Genomic DNA, 18797 nt, shown 5'->3' on the forward strand with positions numbered 1-18797 from the left:
TGTTCAGTTTAATGTGGTGTTGAACCAAAATTAAAATTATAGATGCAAATAATAAATGTATTAGTATTTCAACGTGTAGTAAATAAAACTGATTTGATCAGTTTATTTCAGATAAGGGAGGGGGATGTAATAAGTAAAATCATTGTATATAAATTATTTCCTTGACATTATAAGCATGCAGCTTTAAGTTTTATATAGCAAGAGTTGAAAAAAGGTAAATTGCCCATATTAAGATTTATTGATCTGAAATTTTCATATTCCATCATTCTATTTGGAGGAATGGTTTGCACTTAGGGCTATTCCATTTAAACATACTCGGGGGTGGGGGGACAGAGAAGGCACATTCAAAAATGGGTGACTACCCATAGAAGTGATTTTTTCCTAACCATCACCAGTCAAAGAAGAGAATTTTGGACACCCATGCCCATGCATAGAAGCAAATTTCTGAAATTCGTGACTGCATACAAATATTTATAGAAGTGTATTATACATTGATCAATTTTTATTATTGGTAACTTTAATAGAAGTATTAAATGTAAATGTCAGAAATAAAATGTAATGGATCGAATTAATATTTATAATTAAAGATAATATTATAAATATAAAATATTTTGTGAATAGAAATTAAAAAATGAGTCATTCATTTTTTATCGACTGGGTATTTGTGGTTGGTTTTCAAGTTTATGGATGAAACATTGTCTTGACAGTTTATTTGGATTAAAACCCCAATTTTTACATGGTTTAAGATCAATATGTTTAAAAGCACATAAATAATAGTACCTAGAAATTATATATGAACAAGGTAATATGTATTTTTTATGAAGGGATTAAAGAAATATTAAAAGCACAAGATGCCTGAATTACTGTTATTTTCAGTAAACAAGGAAAATGTTCCCCAACAGACTGTGCACATGCAACTTTAGTTGTCTTTTATAAAGATGAAACGTCTCTCACCTTTTTACACATAGTATCATTGGATACTCTGCCAAACCATTTGAAGTTTTTACATGTTTATATGTTCAAACAGACATTGCAAAACAAAAACATTACCATACTGGATATATATCATTTCAAATCTAAACTTTAACTCATGTGAAACATTTAGGCAGTACTTGCTGTCTTCAGATCAATAGACTGCAGAGATATTATTTTAGAGGAAATATTTCAAAACTCATGACTTTTTTATGAATGTTTACGTTAACTGGCCAGAATTGGTCTTTTATCTTACAACTTGCAGGAGATTCAAGTAACAGTGAGTTACTTATGGAGAGTACCAAACTGTATTTGGCCAGCCAATGGCAAACTCACAGTGAGTAAAAATTAGAATATCAAACACTCCAGCATCATCAAACTCATTTAGATATACATGTTTTGATGAAATCACACCTCCCTGGCTTAATGTATGGTTTTCTGCGGTGTGTACTCATTCAACACTGTAGTATTTTGAAGCACCTTCTGCCAAGCTCTGACATTTATATTTATCAAGGTCTAATAGATACCTAATTAAAACATAGCGGAATTAGGTTATTTTATTTCTTGGTCTTTCATCACCTCCATCCACAGTGACTAGAATTTGAGACACTAACTCATGGTGTTCCTCTACAAAATGGTGTTTATACCTGTTCATTTACATTAGGTGCAACATTTCATGTCTGAATGCAGTTGTGTGTTCAAAGAAATTAATTTTGACAACAGAGGCCCCGTTTCTACATAAAAACCAGTAGTTCCAGTTCTTGACTGCAGATGAAGTTCTGAATCAACTGTTGCAACTTTAACAAACTGGTAAGTCGTAATAAAAAGTGCTCTGTTTTAATCTTTCTCCCATTCATGATCACTGTACCATACTCTTATCCAAGATTTAGACGGGCGTTGGATGACTTCAGCATCTATGTGCACCATTTGCTTTGTCATCTCATGGTAAGATGCAATATTGTTGCATTGATCTGAGTGAATATTGCAAATCTGCCATGGCATAATGAATATGTATTGATAGATGAGCAGTAATATCTCTGGTAGCCTTCCGTAGAGAGATCCCTGGATTAATGCTCTTCCCTTCATGGCGTCGTTTGGCCTGTAAAGATTTAGATCTGAAGTTTTCACTGTAGGTGTGTGCTGTTGATAAGGCTGTCAGTGTAGGTGTATGCTGTTGATAAGGCTGTCAATGTAGGTGTATGCTGTTGATAAGGCTGTCACTGTAGGTGTATGCTGTTGATAAGGCTGTCCGTGTAGATGTATGCTGTTGATAAGGCTGTCAGTTGGTGTGTATGCTGTTGATAAGGCTGTCAGTGTAGGTGTATGCTGTTGATAAGGCTGTCCGTGTAGGTGTATGCTGTTGATAAGGCTGTCTGTGTAGGTGTATGCTGTTGATAAGGCTGTCAGTGTAGGTGTATGCTGTTGATAAGGCTTTCAGTGTAGGTGTATGCTGTTGATAAGGCTGTTGGAATGCTGGAAACCTGATTTCAAAATACTGACGGCTCTTGGCATATCAAGCTAGGACTTTTCTTCAATAAACATTGTCTCACAAACTAGTCTTGGATGTGACTTAAGTCCTAAACTTGTGCTATCAAATAATGATAACAAACATGATGTCAGTTCTGGATATTCTGGAATGGATGGTTGTCCTGACCCAGGCAATTTATATGGCATTTCACATTTATGCTTTTTAGCCTGATATGCAATATATGAACATTGAGTGATCTCTTCAGTTCATTTAATTTTTGCTGAGTTCTTGATAATGTTGTGCTGCAAAGTCTTCATGTCAAATTTCAGTTCACTATGCATTGAAAGATACGAAGTACCAGTAATAATAGTTAATACAAATTGTGAAAAGCTGTCTTTTTATGTGGCTGCAAACCTAAGAGCTGGCTTAATGAAATGCTGAACATGTTTCATGGTAAAGCTGTACCGATGTCACTTTTGCCGATTATGCCGATACAGCGTATAGCCGATTATTAAAAATGCCCATACCAATTATGAGGCCAGTTTTTTTTTCATTATTTATTTTATAACAATGCCTGGTTCAGAAACATAAACCTATTAGGGTAATGCAAGCAGGTATTTTGCCGTGTGAGTTATAACATGGTTGTTTATGCGGCAAGTGAATTTGAACTTCTTTACAAAAACAAACAGAAACCAGATGAGAAGTACATTGCTATTTATAGAAAACAACTATCACACAAACATAAAACTTGAAAATCTTTAAAACTAACACTGATAAAACTTACATACATGCCAACCAGTATGCTTTTGGCGTAATCATTACGCTTTTTCCGCTAAATTACACCTAAAGCGTAAACGTTTAGGGATTACGCTTTTTCAATATATCAACCTTCCAAAAGAAATCAATTATTTGTTTTCTTCTTTTTATTAACATCCCATTAATCCCACAAACCGTATTTTAGAAAAGACGTCTTCTACGTAACTACAATATAAGTGTATGCTTGTCCGTGGACTTGGTTGCACTTTCCTAACAGTATTGTTATTATTATATTATCCATTACCAAGAAACATGCTGGTTCTACTTTCAAACTTTCGTCCTCGTATTCTGTTTATAGCAGCTGTACGGCTTAGTGAGGAGATAAGACTGGTTTTCTAATGTTTAATCTTTACTCGCTTATTCTTTGTTTTAATTCATATTTAGTACAGAACCAGTCTAAAAAGTGGCACTAAAAAGTATTTTATTTTAGTCGATGCATGTATGAGAGCAAAAATATCTCCTTTCAAATAATTTCACAGATGGATTAGAAAAGGCAAAAATAAACGTAACAAAAATAACAATCCTCCAATTATGAAGACATGATGGCAGCATCACGTGATGTCTATTGCAGGCCATGTGGAAAGAATTTTACTGTTTGGCGCTAAAAGTCTTCAGATGTATTCTAGTCGTTGTGTGAGTTAGAGCACATATTTTTTCCAAGAATTTCACAGATGGAAAGACAAAAAACAAGATAAAACGGATCCTCCAAAGATTCAAAGATGAATACATGAATGGCATAATACAGTGTTCCATTCTGAGGCAGCATCATGCTCATTGCAGTCTGCGGAAATGATTTTAGTATTGGGCATGGTGGTAAATTTTATGTAGAGAAACACTTGAAAACATAGAAACACATCGAATTAGCTCGTCTTACGAACTCCAGTACTAAGGTAACTTCTTATTTACATCAGAACTCAAGTGCGGACATGAATGTTATAAATGCAGAGGTGTTATTTACTGAGTTCTTAATAGAAAGATAATGAAGATTTTGCTATTGGTGCAGTTACTTATGGTTTGCCAATTCAAGATAAAAATGAATGAAAATGTATTAAGCTAGTCTTTTAACTAGCATCCAGTGTTGCAGGTCACCATTACTAGATTTCAATAAATGACTAAAAAAATATTAATAACGATAGCCCAATAATAATTGAAATTAATAATACACATGCTTCAAGACTTGGAAACTGAAACCTGTGAGCGTTCCAGCAGCCAGATATGTCTTCTCATGGGAACAGAGGGCTGGCCAGATACAATTCAAGTATCTTGTCAATGGCGTCATCCATGTGGGTTGTTTCTTTGACAGTACGGACATTTTCGTCACAGGCCACAGAAAACAAAGCCCAGAGACGCGACATTGATAGTCCAGTGGCGTTTGTTTCGATTTTTCTTTTTTGGGTCGGGGGTTTCTCCTGCTTGTCAGTTGATGCAACTATGATGCATTCTGCTCTAAGCCATTCTTTGGATCTGGTCACAAGTAATTCTTTGCTGAATAGGCGATGTTTGAGTCCTGGATCCAAGATGGTGGCCAAGACAAGCTTCTTGTTGTTGGCAACATCAGCAGAGTGCAGTGCATCCCCTAGGGGTGCAAGACTGAGAGTCAAAAATCTCCTTGGTGTCAAAACTGTGAGTCGGACTGAGTAAAAAGCAAACTTTGGTATCAAAACTAGGGGTCAAATTACAAATTTGGGGGTCTCTGAAGTGCAAATGAGGGTAAAGGGAAACACTGAGAGTGTGTTCAGTGATGTCAGCGTATCACGGCGCACTGTCTGAATACGTTGACTCGCTTCATGCTCTAGAGCCAGCAACTTTCAGAGCATTTTCAGCATAGGAAGAATGACATATGTTGATGTTTGGCTATCACTTACTTCCTTGGTAATGTCCGCAAATGGGCCTAACGTGTTCACAATATTTTTAATCAAAACCCACTGTTATGCTGTTAGACTATCCAGGTCATAGAGAGTAGCCTAAGCTTCCAAGACTTTTTATTATTCATATAAAGAAACCAACATATTGTATGCAGAATTCCAGCGTGTCTGGACATCTTGGACGAGTTTCTTATGGGTAACGCCAAATTTTTCCTACTGCTGTTTGAGCTGCAGTGTGTGTGCAAGACAGCTGAAGCTGTAGATTTCAGCCAGAAACATTGCTTTAACCAAGTTTGCACTTTGTCACGCAGAAGAACATGGATATGAGTTTTGGGAATGTTGTATTCCTTGCATAATTTTTCCAGTTTGCTCGCCAAATATTCTCCTGTGTGATTCATCAAGAGGCGTTGCTGCAAAAATCACGTTTGCGCCATTGTGCTGCAAGACTCAATAAGGCTACGTTGATGGACAGGTCTGGCCATGCATCAAGGTCAAACTAAGGTCATATTGGGCAGAAAGTAAATCATGGACCTTGCTTAGTATTGCCTTATGCGTGCAGGTATCAAAGATGTGGAAAAGTACTTCAGAGTTGGAATTTTATAGCGCGGTTCTGCCTTGGACATCAGATGTAGAATTCATTGTCTTCAACAATGGAAATTGGTTGCACATCTACTGCTGTGAACTCTGCAATAGCTTTGTGGCAACTAATAGCTCTTGAGTTGTCAAATGCAAATGGTTGCTTCTGGTCCAGCATGGCATCAATAGTCAGAGTACGAGGAGTTGCTGAGGTTAACTGCACAGCATCCTTTTCTTTTTTATCTGCCAGAAACAGGCCATGTTTGGCAGTGTGCTTGCAGTGCAAGTGCTAGAGAAGATTTGATGTATAGTTTTTAGAATCCTTTCCACCTCTGGAAAGGCATGCTTTGCGAAGTGTGCAATTTGCTTTGGACTCGTCAACTGCATTTACTTTGAAGTAATTCCAGACCAAACTCTAGTGTTTCGAGTTCAGCGTTATGCATAAGCTTGGTAGTATATTTAAAAGTGTACAGTCACTTGTCAATATTAATAATCCGATCAATTTGCACTCTTGAAACAATGTTTTAAATCAAGTAGGTTACTACTAAGTTGTCCACGTGCCTGGATGGATGCACACAGCTCAGCAGGTGGGGTAACATTGCTGGTATGCCAATATCTATGCTGCATAATATTTGTTTGTCAGCGTTATGCTGCTTCAACGTCCGACCACTATTCGTTGATTAGCAGCATTGCAGGACTGGCTAATGAACAGATTAATTATAGAGAGTCATAGTTTCATATTAGTTGGAAATTTCGCTAGCTATATAATCTGCCTGGCTATCTGTTAATCTGTATGCTGGAAGTTCAACAGCCACATGAAGCCTGATTGGCTGGTTGGCTGTTGTGATTGGGATGAGTGCATGAATGGTATTGATAATTTGTTGTGTGCAGACAATCAGCAGTAGTTCACAGTAAGTGTGTTTAAAAGTATTTACTTTTAAGAATATACTCTTTCAATTAACCCCCAAATCAAATGTTTATTCCTTAATTTCCACTATTTAATTCTGATTTAAAATTTCGAGCCAACTCTAGATGAATGTTATGATTGAATTTATCTTTTGGAAATTTGTTTACGTTGGCACCTATTATTTCTGCCAATACTGATTATACCGATTGTTCTAATAATCGACCTGATTATGAGTATGGCCAATTAATCGGTACAGCTTTATCTCATGGTTTGTTCTTTGAAATGAATTTACCGGAGGCAATATTTATAAAACTCATAACGGCACAAAAACCTGAACTCAGCTCAACTGCTTAATAAAGGAATTATTTATTTAAAGTCAGGTCATTAGTAAGTATTTAAAGCACCATAGACTGTTTTTAGGCATTAACAGGTACATTCTGTGATTAGTGTTCAAGAACTCTTTTTAAAACTTTACAGCAACACTTTGCTGTTTTCAAAAGATGATTTAGAAAAGATGGTACTTCATTCTAGTCCAAGTTTTATGTTCAATAGACTGATTAGCCCATAACCTGCTAAGCACAGTTACTATGGCCTTTGTGACCATTGTAAACCCAGACCAGTCTGCATGTAGCTCAGATGGTGAACAGGGTTTACACTGCTTGGCCACTCATCAGTAATTTCTCCAATGCAGCTGTTTGTAACATATATGGAATGGTCCAGATTCAAAGAAAGAATAGTCCATTATTGAAATAGAGGTTCAGTGTTAATATGATCTCATAAGTATAAGCAATTACACACACATATTTAGAGGAAAATTGCGATTAAGTTCTGATATCAGAGATTTATTCCTTTTTTAAATACCTTGAGTTTTACAACGGACACCGGAAACCTAGCTCTTTTTCCAAGGCTGGGAAAAAGGCTTTCAACTTCATATCATGCAAGGCCAGTAATGACAGTAAAAACAAATCTGATATTAAAAATTTTATTTGCAGTTCTCAATCACACATTCAAAACACTACTATGTAAAATATGTAAATTATTTTTAACAGTGCTCCAGATAGCATTCAGACTATTCAGGATGGTACAGGTCAACATTGTAAGAAATCATTAATGGTATGGTACAGGTCAACATTGTAAGAAATCATTAATAGTATGGTACAGGTCAACATTGTAAGAAATCATTAATAGTACGGTACATGTCAACATTGTAAGAAATCATTAACAGTATGGTACAGGTCAACATTGTAAGAAATCATTAACAGTATGGTACAGGTCAACACTGTAAGAAATCATTAATAGTATGGTACAGGTCAACATTGTAAGAAATCATTAATAGTATGGTACAGGTCAACACTAAGAAATCATTAATAGTATGGTACAGGTCAACATTGTAAGAAATCATTAATAGTACAGTACATGTCAACATTGTAAGAAATCATTAATAGTACGGTACATGTCAACATTGTAAGAAATCATTAATAGTATGGTACAGGTCAACATTGTAAGAAATCATTAATAGTACGGTACATGTCAACATTGTAAGAAATCATTAATAGTATGGTACAGGTCAACATTGTAAGAAATCATTAATAGTATGGTTCAGGTCAACATTGTAAGAAATCATTAATATTATGGTACAGGTCAACATTGTAAGAAATCATTAATAGTATGGTACATGTCAACATTGTAAGGAATCATTAATAGTATGGTACATGTCAACATTGTAAGAAATCATTAATAATATGGTACAGGTCAACCTTGTAAGAAATCATTAATACTATGGTACAGGTCAACATTGTAAGAAATCATTAATAGTATGGTACATGTCAGCATTGTAAGGAATCATTAATAGTATAGTACATGTCAACATTGTAAGAAATCATTAATAGTACGGTACATGTCAACATTGTAAGAAATCATTAATAGTACGGTACAGGTCAAGATTGTAAGAAATCATTAATAGTACGGTACAGGTCAACATTGTAAGAAATCATTAATAGTATGGTACAGGTCAACACTGTAAAAAATCATTAATAGTATGGTACAGGTCAGCCTTGTAAGAAATCATTAATAGTATGGTACAGGTCAACATTGTAAGAAATCATTAATAGTATGGTACAGGTCAACACACAACTGAAAAGTTTAAAGTATAAGTTGTAACTGTGAATATGTGATCAGACGATGTTCAAAATACTAGTCTAAAATTTGTATTTTATTTAGCAGCTGTATCAGTAAACTCATGTCAATCCTTTATTTGACCCTTACCTGCTGTAAATGAGGACGATGACTTCTGCCACCAGTGTAGACCTGGATCGGTTTGCAACTCAGTCAATAAATTCTCCGAAATGCCACTATGAGCCAATAACAGACTGATCCATTTTCAAAGAAAGAACTTATTGTTAAAATACAGTAGGATAAGAGATAAGGGTTAATATTTGGAAACGCTCAATGGAGTTTTTCCAAACTAACACTATCTTAAACATTCTTTTAATTTTGCTTTTAGTTAAACTCTGAATAAAATGTTTATTTCATGTTGATAGAGTGAATATCCTAACATATCTACACAGAAATGTATCGACTATGAGTTCAAACAGTGAGATAAAATGAGCATGCTAATATGCTTAATAGAACCAAGTATACATTGATTTTTTTAAAAATCCCCCAACATTTACTTTTTTTTTAGAAACTTGATTGGACAACCACTTAAAAATATACTTGTTGAGCAAAAATCAATATCTTCAGTTTCACTTACCTTTTCATCACCAAGAACTTTACGATGATGAAAGATTTCAAGATGAAAGATTTGGAAAGAAAACAATATATAGAAACATATATACTTTTTAGAGAGAGAAAGAGAGAGAGAGAGATGATTTATTTACTGAAGACCAGTTGAAACATTTTTACATTCAACCCATTTCCATGGTGACAAGTCGAGATTTTTAATAAAGTATCTCAACAAATGAGGTTTTTAATAAAGTAACTCAACAGACAAATTTGGGCATAGTAACACCTAGGGGCATGAGCCAGTTAATTTTATATCTCTCCGATTTTATGCCCTGGTCAGTATGAATATTTGGGACAGAAACAGCAAGATTTCATTTATATCCACATGAAGTATTTTCATTCTGTACTAATTAACAGAAATGTTAAATATGTACAAGTCAAGGCTTTTAATAAAGTAACTAAACAACAAAAAATTTGGGAGTCGGTAGACAGTACCAATCAACAGATAAAATTGGCACACAGTCGTAAATATTAATAAACCCATAAGTGAAAAAGCCATGTAATGCAACCATTTGGATCACAGTGCCAATTTTCCCTAGTTGATACGGAGATAGTCGAGTAGTTACGATTGGTATGACCGAATCGCGTACATTCAATGAAGAGTCAGTGGTACGCATAGTTGCTTACATTTTAATTATCAGTCATACATGCACTATAAAATACTACAAGGGAGGATACTTCTTTGCCTTCTCACGCTACCTTTTGAAGAATCATCGCTGATATTTTAAGCTAAACTGTGCATAGTGTAATACATTTGGTACCAATGTTTAGCTCAGGCATTCAACTTCATATACCTACTAAAACTTTTACTTAGTATTTATAAATTTACGGAATGCCAGACCATTTTTCTATGCTATCGCTCAACATGACCATGATTGCACACATTTAATATGCTAGTGCAATGCAACAAATTGAATACTGTCCCCATTATAGTCAACTGAAAATCAGTTTATCCCTAGGTTCAGTGCCTCATTTTCGGTCAACCAGTGAGAAGACAGCATTCCATTCTGTATGTTGCCCTTGCATATTAAGTGGGCGCAATCATGGCCATGTCGAGTTATAGCATGGGGAAATGGCCTGGCATTCAAAAAATGAATAATAGTATGTCATAGTTTTAGTATGCATACAAAGTCAAATGCCTGAACTAAACATCGGTACTAAATTTGTTACACTATGCTCAGTTTAGCTTAAAAGGTCACGTGAGAAAGCGCATAATACGGTTTTTCGGAAGCTCGTGCTTGTCATAAAAAAGTTCTAACCAATCACATGGAAGCTAAGAGAATGGGACTTTTTCTAAGTTTGCGGAGTTTCAAATGTACGATTTTCAAACTTAATTCTGAGACTGAAGAATGTCTCAACCTTGTATCTGTCTATGGTCAAGTTCTCACCTCTAAAATTATCCACAGCTGACTCCAAGTCAACCAAGGTCAGCCATATCCCCACATCTTCGACAGACCACATGTATTGTCTTTCATGTTCTAAATATTCTGCTGCAGCATCCATACCATATAAGGCTACATCCGAAAACTTCGGAGATCCACATTCAGATTGTTTTCGTATTCCCATTACAATTCACTGGAAATTGGTGGTTTAGTTTTTCTTTTCCCTGAAATTCCGTGAATTACAATGAGTAATCCGCAATAACATTTTTTGGGGTAAAAAAACGGGGGATAAAAGAAAACAAACAACGGTGGCATGACAGAAGCACTTTAAAATAAAATAGGCACCACTGATAGAAGCATTTTTTGGTTTGATATGACATGGCACAGAAGTGATTGTTTATTGATGACCATGCATGGAAGTTTATTTTGCCGTCTGTGGGCTAGTGGTATGTTTAAATGGAATACCCTTAGGGTAGGAAAGAACCCTATAGATGCTAGAGTCTTAAGAGATCAAGTTCATGGTGAGTCTGATACACACTTTGGGTGAAGATTGCATCTTAGTCCATTGGTCTGTAATCTCCAGCCAACCATGCCCTAACTATGTGTATATCATACCATTCCATTGGTCTGTAATCTCCAGCCAACCATGCCCTAACTATGTGTATATCATACCATTCCATTGGTCTGTAATCTCCAGCCAACCATGCCCTAACTATGTGTATATCATATCATTCCATTGGTCTGTAATCTCCAGCCAACCATGCCCTAACTTTGTGTATATCATACCATTCCACTGGTCTGTAATCTCCAGCCAACCATGCCCTAACTATGTGTATATCATACCATTCCAGTGGTCTGTAATCTCCTGCCAACCATGCCCTAACTATGTGTCTATCATGCCATTTATGGTATTCTTGTTTATGCATTTTAACTTTTTGGACTTGACAAAACCTAGTTTGCACAATTAAGTATAAACCACATGACAAAATCCTAGTTGGTTACTGTTAAATATACAGGCACTTGACAAAAACCTAGTTGCCACAATTAAGTATAAACCACTTTACAAAAACCTACTTGGCACTAGGGGTGAAACAATACATCTGTACCACATTTTGAGACTATTCACAATAAGCAGCCTGTGAAACGATACATATTGATACACATAAGAACTTGATGGTCTTTCCATCTTTGGAAGGTAGGTGGTGCCCTTTCATGTATATTGACATTCTGGTCCTATTTCCATTATGCAAACTACAGACGGACATATAGTTATCATATATTTACATGCAATTATCTTTGATGAGATGATAACAGTACTTTCAAACAGACTACCTGTTGGTTGAGTGAGTTTTATTGAGCGTTTTAGGCCATTTAATGGTGGCTTCATTTAACTCTTTTGTACAACATGAATGATTTGAAAACATTACCAATTTCGTTGTCTATATTTTAATTAGGCTCAGTATTCTGCCCTTTGTACTTTTAATTTTGAAATACCACTGAAAGGGTCATGCTGTCTATTTTTATCCATCCAGCATGTACATCTGACTCGTATTTAACACCATTTTGGGCTCATAATCATTCATTGGTATCTCCATTTATGGTTTCCCAGCTCCAATAATCTGATATACTTCACAACTTTTATAAAAAAATTTACTGTCATCATCACTATCATCAGCAAGTATTTGCCGCACAGAATTGTAATGAACCTCACCAGGAAACAGATATTTTGGGTTTCTTAGGTAGCCCATATTTTAAACACACATTTGTAAAACTTTCTTCATGAATGGTTTTAAACTACGCCATAATGCTTATTCCTGGGCATGTTGTACCAATCAAATTTGGTTTCACAACCATTCAAGTCATGCTTGAAGAACCCAGATGTGGAACAGTTGCTATCCAAAAAACAGATACTGTGACAAGAACAGTTATATAAAAAACGGTATACTTTGCCAAGCACATTTTCATATGTGGGGCTATCAATGATTTTGCAGGAGTTCTCGCATTTCACTGTTCTTCAAGTGCGCAAATTCATACAAATTTTGCATGATTCACAGAATGATACATCCTGACAGCATCTCCACATAAGTACTTAACATTATCTAATGACTTTTCAGCGAAGGCTATGTTGATTTCTGATTGGTGGTTATTGTTTGACCTGGACTGGAACAAGCAATAACCACAAATGAGAATTCAGTGTAACATATTTCACCATGCAATGAATCGGTAGCGTAGCTTTCAAATCCACCACATGAGTCAAGATACAATTCAAAGTAGAAACTTTGCATGAATGATGAGTAAAGTATTTCATTATATGTGTGTAACATGTTTGGAATGTATGCTAAATATACTTCTGGGTTAAGGTGATTAGCATTGGGGGGCCAGATTACAAACTGTCATTTTGTGTTAAGTTGTAGACAGTGAATTGGTATTCTTAGTCTTTTTTATATTTTATTAATAAACATGAGTGCCTGTGACTGCAAATGCTGTTTCAGATGGATCATAATTTTACAGAATAACAAGGCAACTAATAATAATTATTCATGACTGCTGAAGACTAAAATAACATGCATGCAGTATCGTTTTGTATCGATATGTGTATTGTTTCAGCAAAAGTATCGATATATCAATGAATAGTTTCACCCCTTGTTGGCACAATTAAGTATAGACCACTTGTCAAAAGCCTAGTTGGCACAATTAAGTGTAAAGCACATGACAAAAGCCTAGTTGGCACAATTAAGTGTAAAGCACATAATGTTAAGAAATGAAATTTTGGATTCATGGTTGAATGTATCTGTCAAGAACCTCATTAGATTTTCATGTCGTTACAGCAGATTCTCTTAATTTTTTCTGAAGTTTTGGTTTGGCAGTAGGACAATCATGTTTTACAGACTCGAATCTGGTGTTTCCGTCAGTTTCAAAGACAATTTTATTATTACATGTAAATGTTTTTGAAAGTCACATAAGAAGATTTATGTTCTACCGACAATAGCACAAAGCAATCATAGTGCTGTTTATGTGTTCTGCAGAGATAGAGTTTTTAGCTTGTGCTGAAGATTAGCCAATCAAAAGTAATGATGCACAAGTTAGGTCCCTTACACTCAGTACAAAATCTAAAGTTCAAACTTCAGCTCATCAGTAATGTTTAACTTGCAGAACAAAGTATATATTTTGTCTGATATACTTCATTTCATGGACCTTTTGTATTGTAGGTTTGTGATGAGCCCCACCCAGAGCTGGTTAAAGGCATGCTACAGCATTGTGTAGAGGGGAACATTGACGAGGCATACAAAGTGATGGCACACCTTTGGAAGTTGGGATACTCACCAGAAGATATCATCAGCATTGTTTTCAGAGTGTGCAAAAACCACAATATGCCAGAGTTTCTAAAGCTTGAATTTATTAAGGCAAGTTATTGTGTATAACAGTCTCACTCTAGTTTAGGATTTCATTCCCAGTTCTTGCATGTTTGCAAGGGAAAAACCCACATGACAGTATAGCTCTGCATTGTGATAGTGCAGTTATCAGGGTCCATAAATGCTTGCCATATTGTGCTGAACTGCATTAGAAAGATCCAGAGATAAAGAACTTCTTGTGTGTGTATGTGAAAGGAAGGATGTGGCAGTAAAAATGTTAAAAAACATGTAAAAAAAATAAATGTCACATAGTGCCTTCAAACCAGTCAGTAATCTTGTACGAAAATAACCAATTGTTACTGAAACTGATTGAATATAGACTCCTTTTACATCAGGAATCCTGATCATTCAGAAGACAATGGCAGTTTGCCACATTAAGTTTTGGCAATTCTATACTCGAATAAAACAGGTTTATAAATCTTGAAGTGAATGAATATTGGCAAGAGGACTTTCTCTTTGAATTTTTTTAATGTAGTTCAAGCCATGACTGCATTACATCCATATAATGAAGGGCAGTATGTTGAAGGAGAACTGTATTTATCTCCAGGCAAATCAATTTCACTGACAAAAGACCATGATCTTAAATTCAGTGGGAGTGCTTTATATTAGTTGTAAGAATGTTTTACTTATTCCACTCTGTAAAATAATTGAAATTTATACGATTCAAAAACATTCAGTTACAGTTGTGACCAAATATATTTATATGTGGTGTAATAAATTTAGGAAAGTAACATGTTGGAATTTGAGGAAAACTGTCTTGAATTCATGGATTAAGGGATGTTATTAATGGTGGTTTCACTGTTGCAAATGAGTTTTACTAGACAGGTGCTTCAGTAGAGCTGGTTAAATATTGGAAACTTAAACTACCACTAGAGTCCTCAAATCAGCAAGCACCGATAGCTATCCCCATTCTTGTACACTTGGGAAGTTTTTGTCAAAATTGGCTGAACGTGTTATTTTAATAGGAGCAATATATTACCTGCAATTTATATATTTTTTCTAAGAGTCTTATGCCATCAGTTTGTTCAATAATATCCTTTTGCAAAAGTTGGCATGTATGGTCAAAGAAGGCATAATTGGACACCCTCACCACCAGTTTAGTGTTCACCAGGTGTGAGCACTTTGACTGATGCTCCTTTCTTTGCTTTGTGTGCAGACAATATATGAGATTTAGCTGAGAATCATCACCATTACAAAAGTAGGAAGATTGAAGTATCTTCTTTGTCTTGACAAATTGTACCAACATACATACACCACTCCTTTCCTTCAGGAAAGATTATTGGCACTCCTGGGAACAAAAAATTAAACTAATTGATATCAGCAGAAATTGTGATCCAGAGAGGGAACAAGTAACCTACAATGCAAAGTGAGTTCTAACCTTTCAGCGCAAGGAAGGGGTTGTCTCTTTTTCGACCAGCTTAACTTGGCATTCTTGATCATCTGTTGTTTCTAGTTTGGGTACCAGGTGTTGGGATAGAAACTTTTCTCATTATCTGCTTGACTGGTCCTAGACCAGTGACTAGACTGCAATCACTGGATGCTGTGTTGAGACACCATTAACCAGTCACCAGTCACAAAGTAAAACTACAAATACCAGATTTTAGATACTGATCATTGAGCAAAGCTTAAGATACTAAGCACCAGTCACAGATCAAAGGGACAGAAACCAGGACCAGGCACCAAGCTCAAGTTACTTAGTAGGTCATATACCAGGCATTAGTTACTGGGGAATATGATTTTCCCCCTGACACAATGGATGAGTTTTCCTTATCCCCTTTGGCTGGCAGATGGGGTGACCATGTGACCATTTCTTCAAGGAGAGTGGACCAGATAGTCTAGACTTGCCCTAACAGCAGAAAAAGAATGATGAAAGGTCCGTTTTAGGATAAGACACAAGTTGAATAGGCCCTTCCCTCCAGTTTGTGTTCTGTCTCCACCCTTTGTCTGTGAAGTGATGAAAGATGAGGTTATTTGGACTTTTTACAAGACCGCGAAATTAACTACCTTTTTTTTTTCTGGATCTTTGTCAGAAACCTTGTGGGTTATTGGGCATGAAAATTCTTTGAAGTTTAGAGACTCTTGAGTTCAAAAGAAAGCTGATCTGATGTTGCTTTGCTTTCGAAGACAGTAAAGGATATTGCTCAGAGATAAGCAGAAGGCCAAGAGGCAGCCAGACAACAGAGGCATTAGTTAGTCCCTTAGGCTGCCTAGCAGCCACTGGCGTCAGCGAGGAGTACAAGGTTCACTCATCCACTTAGCCACTTAAACCTCCTGGTCTGGATCGTCTCGGATAGGTATTTCCTTGCAGGCCTTGCATTGCATAACTGTTAAGACACTGAAGGCTATGGAGCTTAAGCCACTTTGGTCAATATAGTCATACATGCCACTTTGGTCAGTATAGTCATACATGCCACTTTGGTCAGTATAGTCGTACATGCCACTTTGGTCAATACAGTCATACATGCCACTTTGGTCAATTTAGTCGTACATGCCACTTTGGTCAATATAGTCGTACATGCCACTTTGGTCAGTATAGTCGTACATGCCACTTTGGTCAATACAGTCATACATGCCACTTTGGTCAGTATAGTCGTACATGCCACTTTGGTCAATACAGTCATACATGCCACTTTGGTCAGTATAGTCATACATGCCACTTTGGTCAATACAGTCATACATGCCACTTTGGTCAGTATAATCATACATGCCACTTTGGTCAATATAGTCATACATCCCACTTTGGTCAGTATAATCATACATGCCACTTTGGTCAATATAGTCATACATGCCACTTTGGTCAATACAGTCATACATGCCACTTTGGTCAGTATAATCATACATGCCACTTTGGTCAATATAGTCATACATGCCACTTTGGTCAGTATAGTCGTACATGCCACTTTGGTCAATACAGTCATACATGCCACTTTGGTCAGTATAGTCGTACATACCACTTTGGTCAATACAGTCATACATGCCACTTTGGTCAGTATAATCATACATGCCACTTTGGTCAATATAGTCATACATCCCACTTTGGTCAGTATAATCATACATGCCACTTTGGTCAATACAGTCATACATGCCACTTTGGTCAGTATAATCATACATGCCACTTTGGTCAATACAGTCATACATGCCACTTTGGTCAGTATAGTCGTACATGCCACTTTGGTCAATACAGTCATACATGCCACTTTGGTCAGTATAGTTGTACATGCCACTTTGGTCAATATAGTCGTACATGCCAGTTTGGTCAATATAGTCGTACATGCCAGTTTGGTCAGTATAGTCGTACATGCCACATTGGTCAGTATAGTTGTACATGCCACTTTGGTCAATATAGTCATACATGCCACTTTGGTCACTATAGTCATACATGCCACTGTGGTCAATATAGTTGTACATGCCACTTTGGTCAATATAGTCGTACATGCCAACCTTTTCTGTGCAGCCTCCATTAACCTTCCAGGGGATTAGTTTGAACAGTAAGACACTTGGCTCTCACTACTTAGTCACCATTGTGGATTGTTCTTGGGTCCTGCTTGACCACAACAAACAGGGCAGCCTAAAGGATGCAGAGTCATGTTTAGCTGATTAATCACATAGGTGGTATTTTGGGATCTGGGAGATCAGCAGCACTGATCCTTTGCCACAGATCCAGGCCCAACTAAGTCGGCAAAGAAACACCCTCCACCTGAGAGGTCAGTGTGTCTTCTGACTATGCTTTCTAAGTAGGGGTTCCATCAGAACCACCAGACTCCTGTTAGACCTCCCTCTTGCCCCTCCTTTGCTTAGCAGGGTGGTTGTAAGTACTTTCACCTTCAAAGAGGGAGGCAGTTGACCATAGAAAGTCACTCCATCTCCTTACAAGTATCCATCTTCTCAATATCCCAGCAGGTACCAGACTGGGCCACTTTTCAGAGACATAGTCGGACCTAACAGACATTGCATGGGTCCTTTAAATGTTAAGAGAGGGTTATCTGTTTTGCTTCTTGGACACTCCACATCTGTCAAAATACCCAATGTATTTTCATCAGACCAATCTGGAATCTTCAAGGAAGTAGGTGTACACGCTTCAAAAGAGTGAGACTCTCCATAGAATGGGGACTAGCACCAGGAAAAGAGATAGAAAAGCAAAAATAAGGAACTAAAATTAGTTTTGCACCCCAAGACTACCATTATTGTGTCAGAATTTCCACATGTTGTTTTTAATTACTGTATATTGCTGTCACAAGATGTCATGTTGAGCTATTTGAATGAGCCACAATGGCTTAGTGGAATGGTACAGGTTTGAATCCTGCCAACCGATCAGCTAGGTCAGCTGCAATGATGTATTCCTGAACAAGGTACTTTTTCACCATAAAACACCAACTTAACAAACAAACCAGTCAAAAAAAGCGTAGTATATTTCCTGGAGTGTTAAAATACAATTTACTAAGTGGACTTGAAATAGATATATTAATTTTCATGAAGTATATTCTTGTATATACTTGCTCCCACCCCACCTGCAGCAGTTTGCACCCAACTACCAATATTAAAAATGAAAATGTTCAATTAATATAAAATATGCACAAAACTTGGTCCTATCATTAATTTATATTTTTTAACCAA

The 18797-nt window shown here is 36.5% G+C and overlaps 1 protein-coding gene across 2 annotated transcripts in view; it reads left to right on the forward strand.

The window, feature by feature from the left end:
* Positions 1–18797, forward strand: part of LOC149775297 (replication factor C subunit 2-like) — a 66408-nt gene that overhangs the window by 35664 nt on the left and 11947 nt on the right. For both annotated transcript variants that reach the window (XM_089944396.1, XM_089944395.1), the window contains exon 8: positions 13980–14174. In XM_089944396.1, the coding sequence (XP_089800522.1) occupies positions 13980–14174 (195 nt within the window). The remainder of the gene's footprint in view (positions 1–13979; positions 14175–18797) is intronic.

The sequence above is a fragment of the Sinohyriopsis cumingii genome, chromosome 19, assembly GCF_028554795.1.
Source record: "Sinohyriopsis cumingii isolate HCF-2022 chromosome 19, ASM2855479v2, whole genome shotgun sequence".
Taxonomy (NCBI): Eukaryota; Metazoa; Mollusca; class Bivalvia; order Unionida; family Unionidae; genus Sinohyriopsis; species Sinohyriopsis cumingii.